Source organism: Ostrea edulis, chromosome 1 (assembly GCF_947568905.1).
Source record: "Ostrea edulis chromosome 1, xbOstEdul1.1, whole genome shotgun sequence".
Classification (NCBI taxonomy): Eukaryota; Metazoa; Mollusca; class Bivalvia; order Ostreida; family Ostreidae; genus Ostrea; species Ostrea edulis.
Window position 1 is genome coordinate 20,074,847 of NC_079164.1, and position 13,993 is coordinate 20,088,839.

General features: G+C 35.2%; 2 protein-coding genes across 3 annotated transcripts in view; one reads left to right on the forward strand and one right to left on the reverse strand.

The window, feature by feature from the left end:
- Window positions 1-3,935, reverse strand: part of LOC125663608 (RNA-binding protein NOB1-like) — a 40,426-nt gene extending 36,491 nt beyond the window's left edge. Inside the window, exon 1 of the mRNA XM_048895887.2 lies at window positions 3,830-3,935. Coding sequence (XP_048751844.1) covers window positions 3,830-3,898 — 69 coding nt within the window. The 5' untranslated portion in view covers window positions 3,899-3,935. The remainder of the gene's footprint in view (window positions 1-3,829) is intronic.
- Window positions 3,936-4,308: 373 nt separating this feature from the next.
- LOC125663601 (E3 ubiquitin-protein ligase Su(dx)-like) overlaps window positions 4,309-13,993 on the forward strand; it is a 36,170-nt gene continuing 26,485 nt past the window's right edge. Inside the window, exons 1-2 of one of the 2 annotated variants that reach the window (XM_048895880.2) lie at window positions 4,309-4,408; window positions 8,925-9,005. In XM_048895880.2, coding sequence (XP_048751837.1) covers window positions 8,945-9,005 — 61 coding nt within the window. In that variant the 5' untranslated portion in view covers window positions 4,309-4,408; window positions 8,925-8,944. The remainder of the gene's footprint in view (window positions 4,409-8,924; window positions 9,006-13,993) is intronic. The other variant, XM_048895881.2, reaches the window with a different exon arrangement.

Here is a 13,993-nt window from a genome sequence, read left to right on the forward strand (position 1 = left end):
AAGAAGACATGGCCATGATCATAACAAAGAGACGATGGAAATGGATAGGCTATGTCCTTTGTAAAGACCAAGATAACATCTCAAGAACAGCCCTGTTTTGGACACCTGAGGGGAAACAAAAGAGAGGAAGGCCTCAGATAACATGGAGACGAACAGTAGAAGCAGAGATGAAATCTTACCATCAAACCTGGGGAACTCTGCAAAAGAAGGCAACCGACAGACAGGGATGGAAAGACTTCGTTGCTGCCCTACACGACAGAGAGCGTAATGGGCAGTAAGAAAGTTAGTAGTGTAACAGGAAAGGAGAAAATACAATACCAGACCGTGATTTGAACCCAGGCCCCCTGAATCTCCATTCACGTGCTCTACCATCTGAGCTATCTCATGGCCATCAACGATTGAACTGACCGCAACATCCCTCCCTTACAGGGCTCAAAATTAACATCTGCAAGCTAAGTTACTTCCAATACAGCATTTCCCTAAGTCCATGGTTTTAATTTCATCACTACAAATACCGGTATACATTAATTACAAGACAAATGAAACCAGGCATTTCCTTTTTTATTATTTCAAAATAAAGCATATCATAAAGTTCAACCCAGTGGAGCTTTGCTTTTTATCACCATGGCGACCATAGTTTGTGGTTTGATGCCATCCTAAGTTGTTATTTTTATTTACCAAGTGCTTGTCGGAAGAGACAGTTTAACCGTCCACTGTTCAAAGTTAATGTTGTAATGTCAGCTAGATGCACCATAAAATTAGTTGTGCCTCTCAATGATCAGTGATTCAGATTGGAATGCAATTTGATAGTACAGAGGGCCTAAATGATACAAAAATTATCACCCATTTTGGCCTAACTCCATGAAAACTTTAGGCCCTAAATACATGATTGTGAAGCAATGCTGCAAAATAAACTCAAAACTTTAAAATTAAACTGACTTTTTATTTTTCAATTCTTCAGTTTAATTATCATGACTGCAGTCAACTGTTTCGGAATTCTTTTCGGTCGTTCCTGTGTTGCAATGTGTTGTTTGCTGTTGTTATTGTTTGATTGTTTTTCATTCCATCGATAATTGAGACGTCACCAGTTGTAGGTGAAGTATCACAAATTTAGACCTCTGCTGAGTGTTCAGGGCCATAGCAGTGAGGGCTCTTTAATGTGTTAACGCCTGCCGCGACACAGTACCTCCGATTTAAGGTCGCATCCGAAAGACCAGTGATTCTCACTTCTAAATCTAGTAAATGATGAGCATTTGGCAAAGGAGCAATCACTAAACATGTTTACTTCTTAGGTTTGATGCGGCTATGGCATGAGCAGGACTTGAAGTCACGACCTCCTAGTTACGAAGCACTGAGCTACCGCAACCAGAAAATCTAATGTTTAATAGGGTTTGTTGCCAATCATGATCATCAAACCAGACTCTCTTCTTTGAAGCCATTTTTTTCAAAACTGGTTCCCCACTGATTGTTGCAAACACAAGCGAGATCAACAGGGGCACCAATTTATTTTTTTCTCAAAGTAATTTTGATTGGACAGGAAGTTTTTCAAAAACCAATCAAAATCTTCTTTACAAACGATTGATTGAGTACTTGTTTTAAGACAAACCAATTTTTCCTGTGGCTGATAAACACTAAAAATGATTGGCGTTACTGACCAAAAAACAAAAATTTCATAGGCCATGTTGGACTTTCTGGAGAATTTTAGTCGGCCATTTTCAATATTTATTGACCATTTGATGATGGCCGACGCCAATCTGAATCACTGATGATGCATCAGTCTCTGAACATAGATTGCCCATTGTTATCTTATTTACTTTCTATCAAACTATCCCCAAACTTAACAATCACTTTTTCTGTCTGACATCTTTTAATAATGGATTACCTGAACTTCGATTGTGATCTTGAAAAAACTTAGTTTCTAACCCGACTTCATATTGGCATATTGTAACTAGTGTTGAAAAATCAGAAAAATTTCGTAATCGATAATCAGTCATAATCGGAAGAACTGTATCGATCAATGATCGATATAATCGGTATTTACATGTAGTTAATAAATGTTTATTATTTTTGGGGTTATTTCTAATTAGGTTTATGGATATGTGCAGCATACACACTAGCTGGTGTCACTGAAATCCCACTTTTCAATGTGGAGTCCACTCTGACTCTCCCCCACACGTCTCGATATAAAAGCGGGATTAACAGTCAGATGAATCTTGGATTAGATATTAAGTAGTGTACAGGCGACAATCGATTATGAAAAATAGAATCAATAATCGGAATCAAAGAGCCAAAAACGAGCGACAATCGTTTCATCACTAATTGTAACGCTGTATCATGTATCGTTAAAGAGTTGTATTCCAAAACAAATTGATATATATAGATTCATCCCTATTGATGACATTAACACAGGATCTTTTAATATCCCCTGGCAGACATTTTCACCTGTCAGTTCCAAGGGCTGGTCTACAGCACTAAATGTAAAAGAAAAGGAGAAAATGCAATAGACTATAGTGATGGGCAATCGGGAAATAAAAATTAATCGACGATCGGATTAATCTGATGCAGCTTTTCGATTGATTAATCGAAAAATAATCGAATTTCATTCATTTCAAATTTATGGCATAAATATATTAAATTTACTTTATTTTTTACCCTAAATATTAAGTTAATTAGAATAAAATCATAAGATTGATTGTATCTTGTTTAACGTCTCTCTCGAGAATTTTTCATTCATATGGAAACGTCTAAAATCATTAGAAATTTGAAGTTAATAATCCCATACTTTCAATTTTGTTTTCCCGGGATAGGGATGGATCTCTCGACTTTCGTTGTTGTTCTTATGGGATCCGGTTTAGAATAGTAATCATTAATACCCCTTGCTTGTTATAAGAGGCAAAATCGGAGGCCCCGAGTCACAGCAGTTGTGGCATGATAAAGATCCCTCCCTGTTCAAAGACTGTAAGCACCGAGCATAGGCCTAAATTTTGCAGTCCTTCACTGGCAATGGTGATGTCTCCAAATGAGTGAAAGATTCTCAAGGGGGATGTTAAAACAATACTCAGTCTTATCGGATGATTCAGCTTCATCAGCCATTTTTGATTTTAGTTAAGTCGCGGCAGGAATATTTGTATTATTAATAAAAATTACTGATGTCAGCGATTTTCGATTTTCAAAATCACAATCGATTATTCACATCGTTTCAGTTATAGCGACCGACAATCGAAAGTCGGCGATAATCGGTACATCACTAATAGACCATACCTGGATATGAACCCAGGCCCCTTGAATCTCCAGTCGGGTGATCTACCAAGTTATCTGGACATCAACGATCAAACACGTCTGACCACCACATTCCTCTTCATGTCTTGGAAGACACCAACCCAGGATCTTTATTCCCTGGCAGGAATTTTCATCCATCAGTTCCAGGGGATAGTCTATGGCACCAAATGTAAAAGGAAGGGAGAAGCGAACCCGGACCCCCTAAAATCTCTAGTCAGGTGCTCTACCAACTGAGCTATCTCATCTGGCCACCAGCGATCGAACCTGTCTGACCGCTTTGATGAGAGAGTTTCAAAGATCTAAGGCGTTGAGTGTAATAAATACAGGAAATTACAAGGAAAACGAAGCTCGAAGAGAGGAAGGGGTCCGAAACCATGTCCATCCTTTTAAAATATAGTATTGTTTACCTTTTTTTAACGTGAGCAATTAGTAAGCCCCTTTTGTGACATAAAGAACTTTAGTTTAAATCACTGATACTTGGCAAGCATTGGTCGCAAACCAGTATACGTATATAAAAACTACTATACTATATTTACAAATTTCAACTCACATTAAGAGGGGCGTTGCGTATGAAAGCCCCAGAATCAGCCACAACGTGTTTTATTTTGCTGTCTGACATGTTGCAGGTGCTCTCTTCCTAAGTTAACATAACGTTTGACAGATATTCGGATATATTTAGAATCGGTAAACAATAGTATGAATATTTGTGTAAATTTTGCATAAAAAAGTAATTAAATCATGTTAAATGAAATTAAAACAGACTTAATGAATCAATTTTCAATTTCCATTTCATTTATTTGCATAAAATATCATATCGTATATTCTATAATATCGTCCGTTTTATCCGATTATGATATCTCGTATGACAATGGAAAATGCCTAAATCACCCAAGAGATGTAGAGTAAAGTGCTCGGAAATTATGATTTATTATTTTCTACATATATGACAGGAAAGAAATCATTTTCTTAATATATCTATGTATATAAAAGATAATTTTAAAAATAATCCAAAATCCTAAAACCATACGTCAGAGGTCACATGATACATGGAGTTATGGTGGACATAATAGTGATTGCCAAACACCATTTCTATGTCACTTTTCTTTGACGTCGTCATTCATCAAAACAAGTGGGTATTTTATAGAAATGATAGAAAAATATTGGATCGAAAAATCAAATTGGTTTTTAACCCATGATTTGTGATCCTTTGGGGTGTTTTGGGTGACTTGATTACTCAACATACTCTCGTCATTTATGAACGTTTTTGAGATAGTCATAGTTGAAAAGCTTATATATAGTTTGACATACATAATTAATATGTAATTAAAACTATAGCCGTGCTTTTTGTTAATATTTATATTGTTTAAAACTCTTTTGATAAAGTTAAAAGGTATGATAGTGCACGTTTTATCAACGTTAAATTCATCATGAGTGTCTCGAGCTTTCACTGTTCGAAGTGACGTGTTTTCAGTTAAATATTGCACGGTTAATTCAAATAGAATAGCAACAAATTTTGTCATCCTCATTTCAAAATAGTCTCCAAGCGTTGCCTCCCAAAGAAGGCTTGTAAAAGAGAGAACTTGCAGCTTAAACACAGGATTTCAAATAACAAGCTATCCACTTCCATTTGCACCTGTGGGTGCCCTAAAATCATATGTATAGTCAGTTGGCAACCTTAAGACTTGAATTATTTCATGTGTAAACAAAAATCATCCAATTTACTGAAAATGTGTGTTAACTTCTGGAAAGTGTTTCTCTAAGGAGACCACATGTTGTTCATGAGTTTAGGATCTAAAGAAGAGGCATGTGTAATGGTTGGCAAGTGTGTCATTAGTTCTTTCAATACTGTATACTGTAGGTATTAATGTTGAAGATATACATGTTTATATGACACACACTACAATACGCAATTTCCGAGTTATCCAATAGTTCTTTCCCTTTGTGGAGTTCTTATGCACAGTGAGATGCAAAACATACTATAGTCCACACAGAGTGGTAGATATGTCAAGAAATCAGCAGTTTCCCCCGGGTGGCAATTTTGTAACCAGGTTACGATAGGGACAATATTTTTGTCCTATTTAGCATATGAAACAAATATGTCTTATAGTGCTAAAAAGCTAGTAAAATCGACCACCTTTACTTTAAGGAAGGGTTACTAGAGTTACAAAGGTTATAAAATCTTACTTCATTGATGAATTTTTCTCAAAGTCAGGGTTACAAGGGTTACAGACTTTTCTCACAACACCCTGTTATCTTTAAATGCGGTTTTACAAGGGTTACAGACCTTTCTCTCAACACCCACTACAGACCTTTCTCTCAGCACCCACTTCTTTTCAAAGTCAGGGTTATAGACCTTGCTCACAACACCCACTTATCTTGAAATGCAGGGTTACGAGGGTTACAGACCTTTCTCTCAACATCCACCAGGGGTCGAAATTAACTTTTTCTACCACAAATTCACAGGCTAAAATGAAAACCTACAAGCTAAAATAAAAATAATGAAGCAGTGCTCTTTTTTCATATGTTTTTTTTTAATCAATGATTTTCCCCATCATTATTAAACCTAGTGGGTCAACAGGCATCGTTTGGACAGGACACTAAGCAGGGCTTGAAGCTAACTTTTTATGTCACCAGTCCAGCCGGACTGATGGGGTATAATATCAACCAGTCCGCAGAAAAATTTACCAGTCCAACAGAGTTTTCCAGAAATAATTAAACATATTCTGTTAATGTTATCAAAATGAAATTTAACTCAATATGCCTCAGACGATAATGTAACACTTATGTGGGATTTATAATTTACGAATCAGATTTGTCTGATATCTACAGATCAAAGTAGATCTATGCCAAATGTGTGTATAAGATTTCATAAGTATATTTTCCAAAATGATGATTTAGAAAATTAACCAGTCCCATCAGACTGACTAAAACAAATGTCAGTCAGTCCGCCAGAATTTTAACCAGTCACAGACTGACAGACATATGTTAATTTCGAGCCCTGCTAAGTTACGTAAGTCATATGGTGCAATGTTTAGGTCTCTTGACCATCACACCTCTAATCCACAACCTGTTTACCGCCAGTCTAGATCCAGTCTTTCAATTTCATGCCACATCAGGATTGTCACTGATGATTTTTGAAAGTGAATCCCGGACTCATGGTTTTATAAGCAGCATGATCACGAGTCACATGAACTTTTTTGATAATCATCTACGCAGTGAGCAGTGCAATCGTGTGATCACTACAACCCAACCTCAATATGACAATAAATTAATTTAGATAGGACATTCTCATGACTCTGATAAAATGACTACCGGAAGACTTGGTAAAACATAGACTCCAATTTTTTTTAAATAAATGAATAACAAAAACCTCATACTTGGAATTCAATTTAATCACCCCTATAGGTGAACAGGACTCGTGTCACATGTCTGTATTTTTCATCAGACCTCTAAAAGCATTTGTTTAACTCCGAGTTTCTTAAAAAAATCATAAAAGAAAAATCCGGATAGAAGCGGTTGTTGAAATCGGTCATTCATGTAAGCGTTTGTTTGATTCAAAGTGCAAGTTTAAGAAAAGTGAATAGCGCATCACCATATAAAACGGATACGACGATACAATCATAGTTTGTAAATCACCACTCGCTAAGATTATCGAGTGTCCACTATTTTTACTCGCTATTTTTCAAATGTACTCGCATTTTGCGAGTATTTCTCGCTAATTTCGAGCCCTGTCCACTTCTTTTCAAAGTCAGGTTTACAGACATGGCTCACTACACCCACTTATCTTGAAATGCAGGATTACGAGGGTTACAGACCTTTCTCACAATAACTGTAACCCTGATTCTGAAGAGAAGAAGTAGTCATATCTTTACTACAGTAACCTGACATATTCTAGTGTAACCTGGTTACAACCACTTAGGGAAACTGTTCTGATTTCTTGCCATATATGCACGGTGGGTACAAATGCTTATCGCTCCCTTCATATATTGCCTAAAGGCTGATTATCAGACATCATGCAACCACCCAAACTGCAGGAACACACAATATTAGTAAGTTTATTAGTATTTAATAATAAAATAGCTCAAACAAAAATCGATAATCACCATATTTCTTTGATTAGAATATCGCTCGTGCAGACGAGGAAATAAAAAGTTTCATATTTAATTTAATATCCTAATTCAATCAAATATTATTCTTGATATGGTCAGTTTAATGTATACCAACAACTGATATAAACAAAAATTTACACTTTCATTTACTTTTATCCGTATTTACCTAGCTATGGTATATATGTACATCTTGTACCCACCCAAGCGTTCAACAGAACACTGAACGTACCTCTATCACAGAAGAGCCGATATCTCGGAAGTTGCGTTTTGAAATCATTGACAAATACTGCTAGTTAATACATGTGCATAATAACATATTGTATATTACTTACTTTTGTAAGACTCTATTTGTGCAGTTTTTCCTTGTCAGACTTTTCTATAATGCATAATTTTTGCACATTTGATTTATGTGCTTTGCGAAACCTTCAATTTATATCAAGACAGCCTCGCTAATTTACGTGAAAATAAAGTTCTCATGGCTAATAATTGATGGACAGTATGTTGACAGTTCTGTCATAAAGGAAAGTTTAGCACTCATACAGATTATACAAATTTAAACTAAGTGCAGTACATATTGAGTTCTTCATTCAGATAGAGTTGCCAAATCAGACATCAAAAGATTATATGAACTGAAATATAGACTATGACATTTGTATTTTTTGTGCATGCTGACTCTTGCTTCTGAAAAGAGGGACATTACTTTGAAGAGTTTAGGATTTTAAATAAATTGTTTTTAGGAATATATTTGTTGCTGAAGGAAAAGAGGTTATAGAAGTCGTTGATTAGTCACTTGTGTTATAAGTATTAAAACTTCTTAGCAGAAAAAAAAGAAACTCAATTGAATGAATATAATGATATTTATAGCCTCAATATATTTCCTTTCTCCTCATAGGTCGGACACTTTTGAACATCTGTGAATATCGTAATCGTAATAGGTCATTACAAGTAGACTGCCAATGTTATGCGACTGTCATGAACTATACATTATTGTTCATATTTAAACTGCACTTTCATGGACTTCACTTACCTAAGATGATATGATGAATCCTAGCCAGTAACAATGCACAGACCATAATAACTCTTTCTTAGGTATTCACAACAAAGATAAATTCAAAGAAAATGATGTAAATATTGGTAGCTGAAAGACACCTATTCATGTTTTTATTATGTCTCCATAATCAGAGATTGGGGGCATATGGTTTTTAGTCTGTCTGTCAACGAAAACTTCAACCTTGGCCATAACTTTTGAATGCTTAGTGATGGGGCTTTCATATTTCACATGTGTATCAAACTTCTGATGTCTAATGAACAGTTCAAATCTTAAATGGAAGCAAATTGTTGCATGCACTGCAGATATCAAAATGAATAATTTATTGTATAAAATTAGTTTAAATTACATACTGACTAATCTGTTTGACTAGATTTACAGTGACAGTTATCTATATCATAAAGAATAAACAGTATGTAATTTAGTTTCATTGATTAATGTTTTGCTGTAAATTAACAGATTGTGACACAGTCTAATATACCTTTCAGATTTGTATGATAACTATATAATGGGAGAAGCTGCATCCGCCGCATCCAGCACCGCACAGTACTCACAACTTCAAGTGACAGGTAAGTGTGTTTAGATCTGCATTCAGCAACACACAGTACTCACAACTTCAAAAGACAGGTGAGTGTGTTTAGATCTGCATTCAGCAACACACAGTACTCACAACTTCAAAAGACAGGTGAGTGTGTTTAGATCTGCATTCAGCAACACACAGCACTCACAACTGAGGGGAGGGTGTTGTTGATATGACCAAATATTATATAACTCAATTTGGCTCAGTACTTGAATATTATGAAGCCTAAAACCATCGAACCTTGTGAGTTGGTGCTTTTGGGGGGAAGGTGTGTCACTACTTAAATCTAGGTCACAATGACCTTTAATACGACATATCAGGGCTGCGTTCAAGATTGTAACGGCTAGTCTAGGGACTAGGTATGGTGGCTAATTTGTGCCGTTTTACATTTTATTGTCTGTTTGTTATTTCTAGGCAAAAAGACAACAAAACTATATTTAGCAACTTTTCGTCTCTAAATAATGAAAAGACGACAAATTGATATTAGCTACTTTTCATCTCAAAATAACAAAAAGACAACGCATAGTAAAATGACACAAATCAGCCACCATACATAGCATCTAGGCTAGCTGCTATGATCTTGAACTCAGTCCAAAACTTTAAAAATATGGAACTCTTCAAAAAAAGAAGTTATGGAAATTATGCTTCACTTGGGCAACTGTTGTATACAAATTAGACTAAAGATTAGGCTAAAGACGGTTCATTTCTGATTAAAGAAAAATATCTGCCTGATTTGAAAATTATTTTCAGAATGTTGCAAGCACATATCCTAATACCAAAAGCATGAGTTATTAGATTAAATTTCTAATGTTTGATAGTGGAAGGCAATTCCAAAGAAATTCACAGCATTGTACATGTATTTGCTCAATTGTATGTGGGTATATACTCGGTTTGTTAAATTGTTAGATTTTTCAAGTCATTGCGTACAACAACTGTCTGCTTTGCATTACAATATCATAAATAGTCGTATTTTGTGCATCAATCTCCAGGCACGTAGCAACGGGTGAGGGGACCAAATATGAAGGAAACTTTTATCTCCCCCTCCCCCCCCCCCCCCCTTTTTTTTTTTCCCACTTCCAAATATATCCGATACATGTAGTGTGCTTATTTTACTGAAAACGTTGCCCAAGTTGATACAGAAAACAAGATCTCATTGGTCATACTAAATCTTAAAACTGCAACAGAATCGAATATGAAATGATAGTTCCGATGTTCTGTATTATTGATGATATAACCAAAAGAGAAAAAATCCAGTCCAATTTTGCCACTTAATACTTAAGACGCTTTGAGGCCTAGAACCATAAAACCTTGTCAGTTGATGCATTTTGAGAGGAAGGTGTGTCACAACATAAAGCTTTGTTATCTCAATTAGGATCCCAAGAAAATTATTGTGTTTCTGACTACATCTTTTAAAAAATGTAGGGTTGGGGTCGGCTTTTTTTCCCCCCAGTAAATATTTGCTTTGCATCACCAGGAATGGAACTTACACACAATATCAGCAGTATTGAGTGAAAAACTAAATTAAACCAAAAAATGACATTTTGACAACTGATTTTACCCTATTTGATACCATCTTCGCTAGTGAAGATGATTTGATACATGGTTCTGGCTTCAGAAAGCATGGATGACACCATTTTGAAAATTTACAAATACTAAAATCTAATTTGAATATCGAGTCCAAAGTTACTAGATTTTTTTTTTTTTGAGAAATAAAGTGTACAAAATTAAGGACTGAAATTTATCTGCAAAATTGAGGTTGGGAGAAAATGATTTTATATGTTCCTTTGGATTCATAATCTAAGTGGAGGTTCAGAAAGTTCATTATGTTCTCTCAAGCATGAGATATATTGTTTTGTTATTTGTATGCACATTACACTTATTTCTATAAGTCCTTGGAAATAATTTAGGGAAATTTAATACTCTTAATTAATCTGTATTTGTTATAAAAACACACTCATGTTATGTTGTCATTGTGACTACCAAAGATACAAAATGTTTAATTTCCCATTTGAACCCATTACTGGGCAGCATTACAGTATGAACAGCAAAACATAACATTAAATATGCATTCATAAGACATGAATCGGGAACTTGCTGTGAAGATATATCAAGACACAGGCTGCAATGTTGTTTAAGAAGAAGTATGTTATGTATAATTGTATAATTAAAACTCATTTTAAGGAAAGTGCCACAGAAGAACTTTCCATTGTCTTCTGTTAACCCTTTTTTCCAGTATTCGTATATAACGCACCCCCACCCCCAAATACACAAAGAGCTATATTTGCAGCCAATAAATATTGTTTCCTTGAATTTGGACATTTTGATAACTTCAGAAATATAGGAGTCTTAGACTTTGCAGATAACAGTAGGTTAAAATGTGCCAGTTTTCATGGCATATGACTAAACTACTACTAGCAGTCTAGTAAAAAATAAATTCTGGTCCAATTCACATCCTGGTCCTAATGAATTTTTCTTCATATTTTTACACAGCCAGCATATTCATCTGTATCCAACAGGAAAGTAAATCCATTGACAACATGCTCTCTGTTATATCATTACTTTTTGAGCATCAGTGGCATCCAAATAATGAATAGTGTAACCACTTTGCTGTATCTGAGGCTTTATTCATGTGGTCAGTCAAATTCATGTGGTCATCAGTCTAATTCATGTGGTCATCAGTCTAATTCATGGTCATTGCCTGCATAATGATTACATACAAATTAAAACAGGACTGATCAGATACCACAAACATCCGCATATTTTATTGTTTTGAAAGCATAATTTAACCTAACAATCTGCCTTAAGGAAACTGAACAGCAGTTCACAAAATAAATGTGGGATGCTGTAACAAGACTCCAAAGGAAAGCATGCCTCTTACATGGTCTGAAGGTATTCCTCAAGTTTAAATGAACTGGGTATACAAGTGTTGACTGACAACAAAGTTTCCCCATGATCAACCTGGATATGACAAACATGTTAATGTACAAACGGTCAGGAAGTTGATACTTTGGAAAATACAGCATACATGAACATTTCTGAAAGTAAGGAAATGTGGTTAGAGATGGGGGGTGGGGAGGGGCATGCTGATCTTACAGGTAGATTTGTAAGACAAAAATTATTATTGTGATTATAGATTTCATGAATATTATGGACCTTTAATTAATTAAATCTGAAGTTGTGAAACAAAAATGGACATGGGTGGATTCTTGCCTTCTGCTTGTGGGGCTGAAAAATCTAATACAGACAAAACAGAAGACAAACTTGATTAGTAATTTGTGGCATTAAGGAAAAAAAAAGGAAAATTTATGATTCTTTTTACCTACACCAACTATACAAACCAGATTTTCCTGAGGTGTAAAATGGCATCATTGAGTAAAATACATACATGTGTACATGATGCATGTCAGAGTCCTACATATCACACGGATCAGGCAAGTTCCCCAATGTTAGGAACACCTTTTTTATGTGTTCATGTGAAATGTTTTTAATAGAAACAAAAGGTGTTTAAAAGTCCAGTTGTAATGCAGCTCCTGTTAAAGAGAAAACTGAAGTTTTAATATAAAAAAAATTTGAAGTGGATGGGTGGGAGTAAACAATGTACAGAAAAAATGACATGTGAGATGTGAACCTGTGAGTGAATGTTTACAATAAGATGTCCACCAATGAGGGTTTCAAGACTTCAGTTCATCCCTGGAGAACTTGTCACTGGTGTGACAATAAGATGTCCACCAAGGAGGGTTTCAAGACTTCAGTTCATCCCTGGAGTCACTCGTGTGAAAAGTGAACTGTGATGCATTCTTCTATTCTGTCTAAATCATAAAATATTATTTCATTGAAATCATTTTACATTTTGTCTTTTAAACCTGCATGAAGATATGAAATGGTTCGTCCATGACAGCTAGATTGGTAACAATTTGTTAAGAGATAGGAGTGTGTCTGGGCACTCACTGCAAGTTCAATCACAAGGCATGTCTTAGATAAGAATTGCAATTGATTACTATTTAACTTGGTTTGTGATGGCAGACAAGGTGGAAATGATATGATTGATAGAAAGTATGGAAAAACCAAAGAGTTGGTTTGATTTTCATCATGCATTCTGATAATTTCGTCAGGGATTTAAGATAGTTTCTGTACTATGAAATATAAGTGGGGATTGGAAATCTAAGATGTTAGTATCTACTGTAATTCTTTATCATATGCAAGTGCGGAGTTCATAGATATTTGCAGTAAAATCCAAGAAAATTCTCTACCAAAATCGGATCTCCCCTTGATTTATTATCAACAGTCTATAAAGAATTATTTTATTAGAAGTCCTTTAAAGTGTATAGCACTCACAACTTTACATTCTTGTTACATTGATGTTGAAGGTAATTCACCAAATTAAGTGCTTGACAATGTATGGTATAAGAAATCTATATTATTCACTAATGCAATAGGCGAGTTACTGCTGGAACACATCCAGTCTACACATTACAGAAATTATTATTCTCTGTATTGAAATAACCAATATTTCAATAGAAAGAGCAAGAAACTACAGACCTGTTGTGTAATTCAACTTTGATAAGAGTTTCACTGTGGTTTTATGACAGGTCCTGTGATGGTGAGCTTTCCAAGGCAAGCTCTGACCTACTTTTTGGGTCCCTTTTCTGTGTTGGAAAAATCTCTAGCTGCCATACAACCATACTTCCCAGGGGCTTTGTAAGGTATTAAAATGGGGGAGGCCTGTGTAGATTTCAGTGGTCCTAGTCACATACTGGCTTTAATTAGAAGATAAATCATAGTAATAAAAGTAATTTCAAAACTGGCAGTTATTTTCTCAGGACTAGTAGATCTTTAGCAGAGCTGACAATTTTTACAAGCAGTCAGTCCTGCATGTCTAGCTAATTTTACAGTGAGTTTCATACACTGGCAGTAAACTGAATTCGGTTAAATTTAAAAATAAAAATGCTCGTGATGTAAGGAAGTTTTATATGCTAC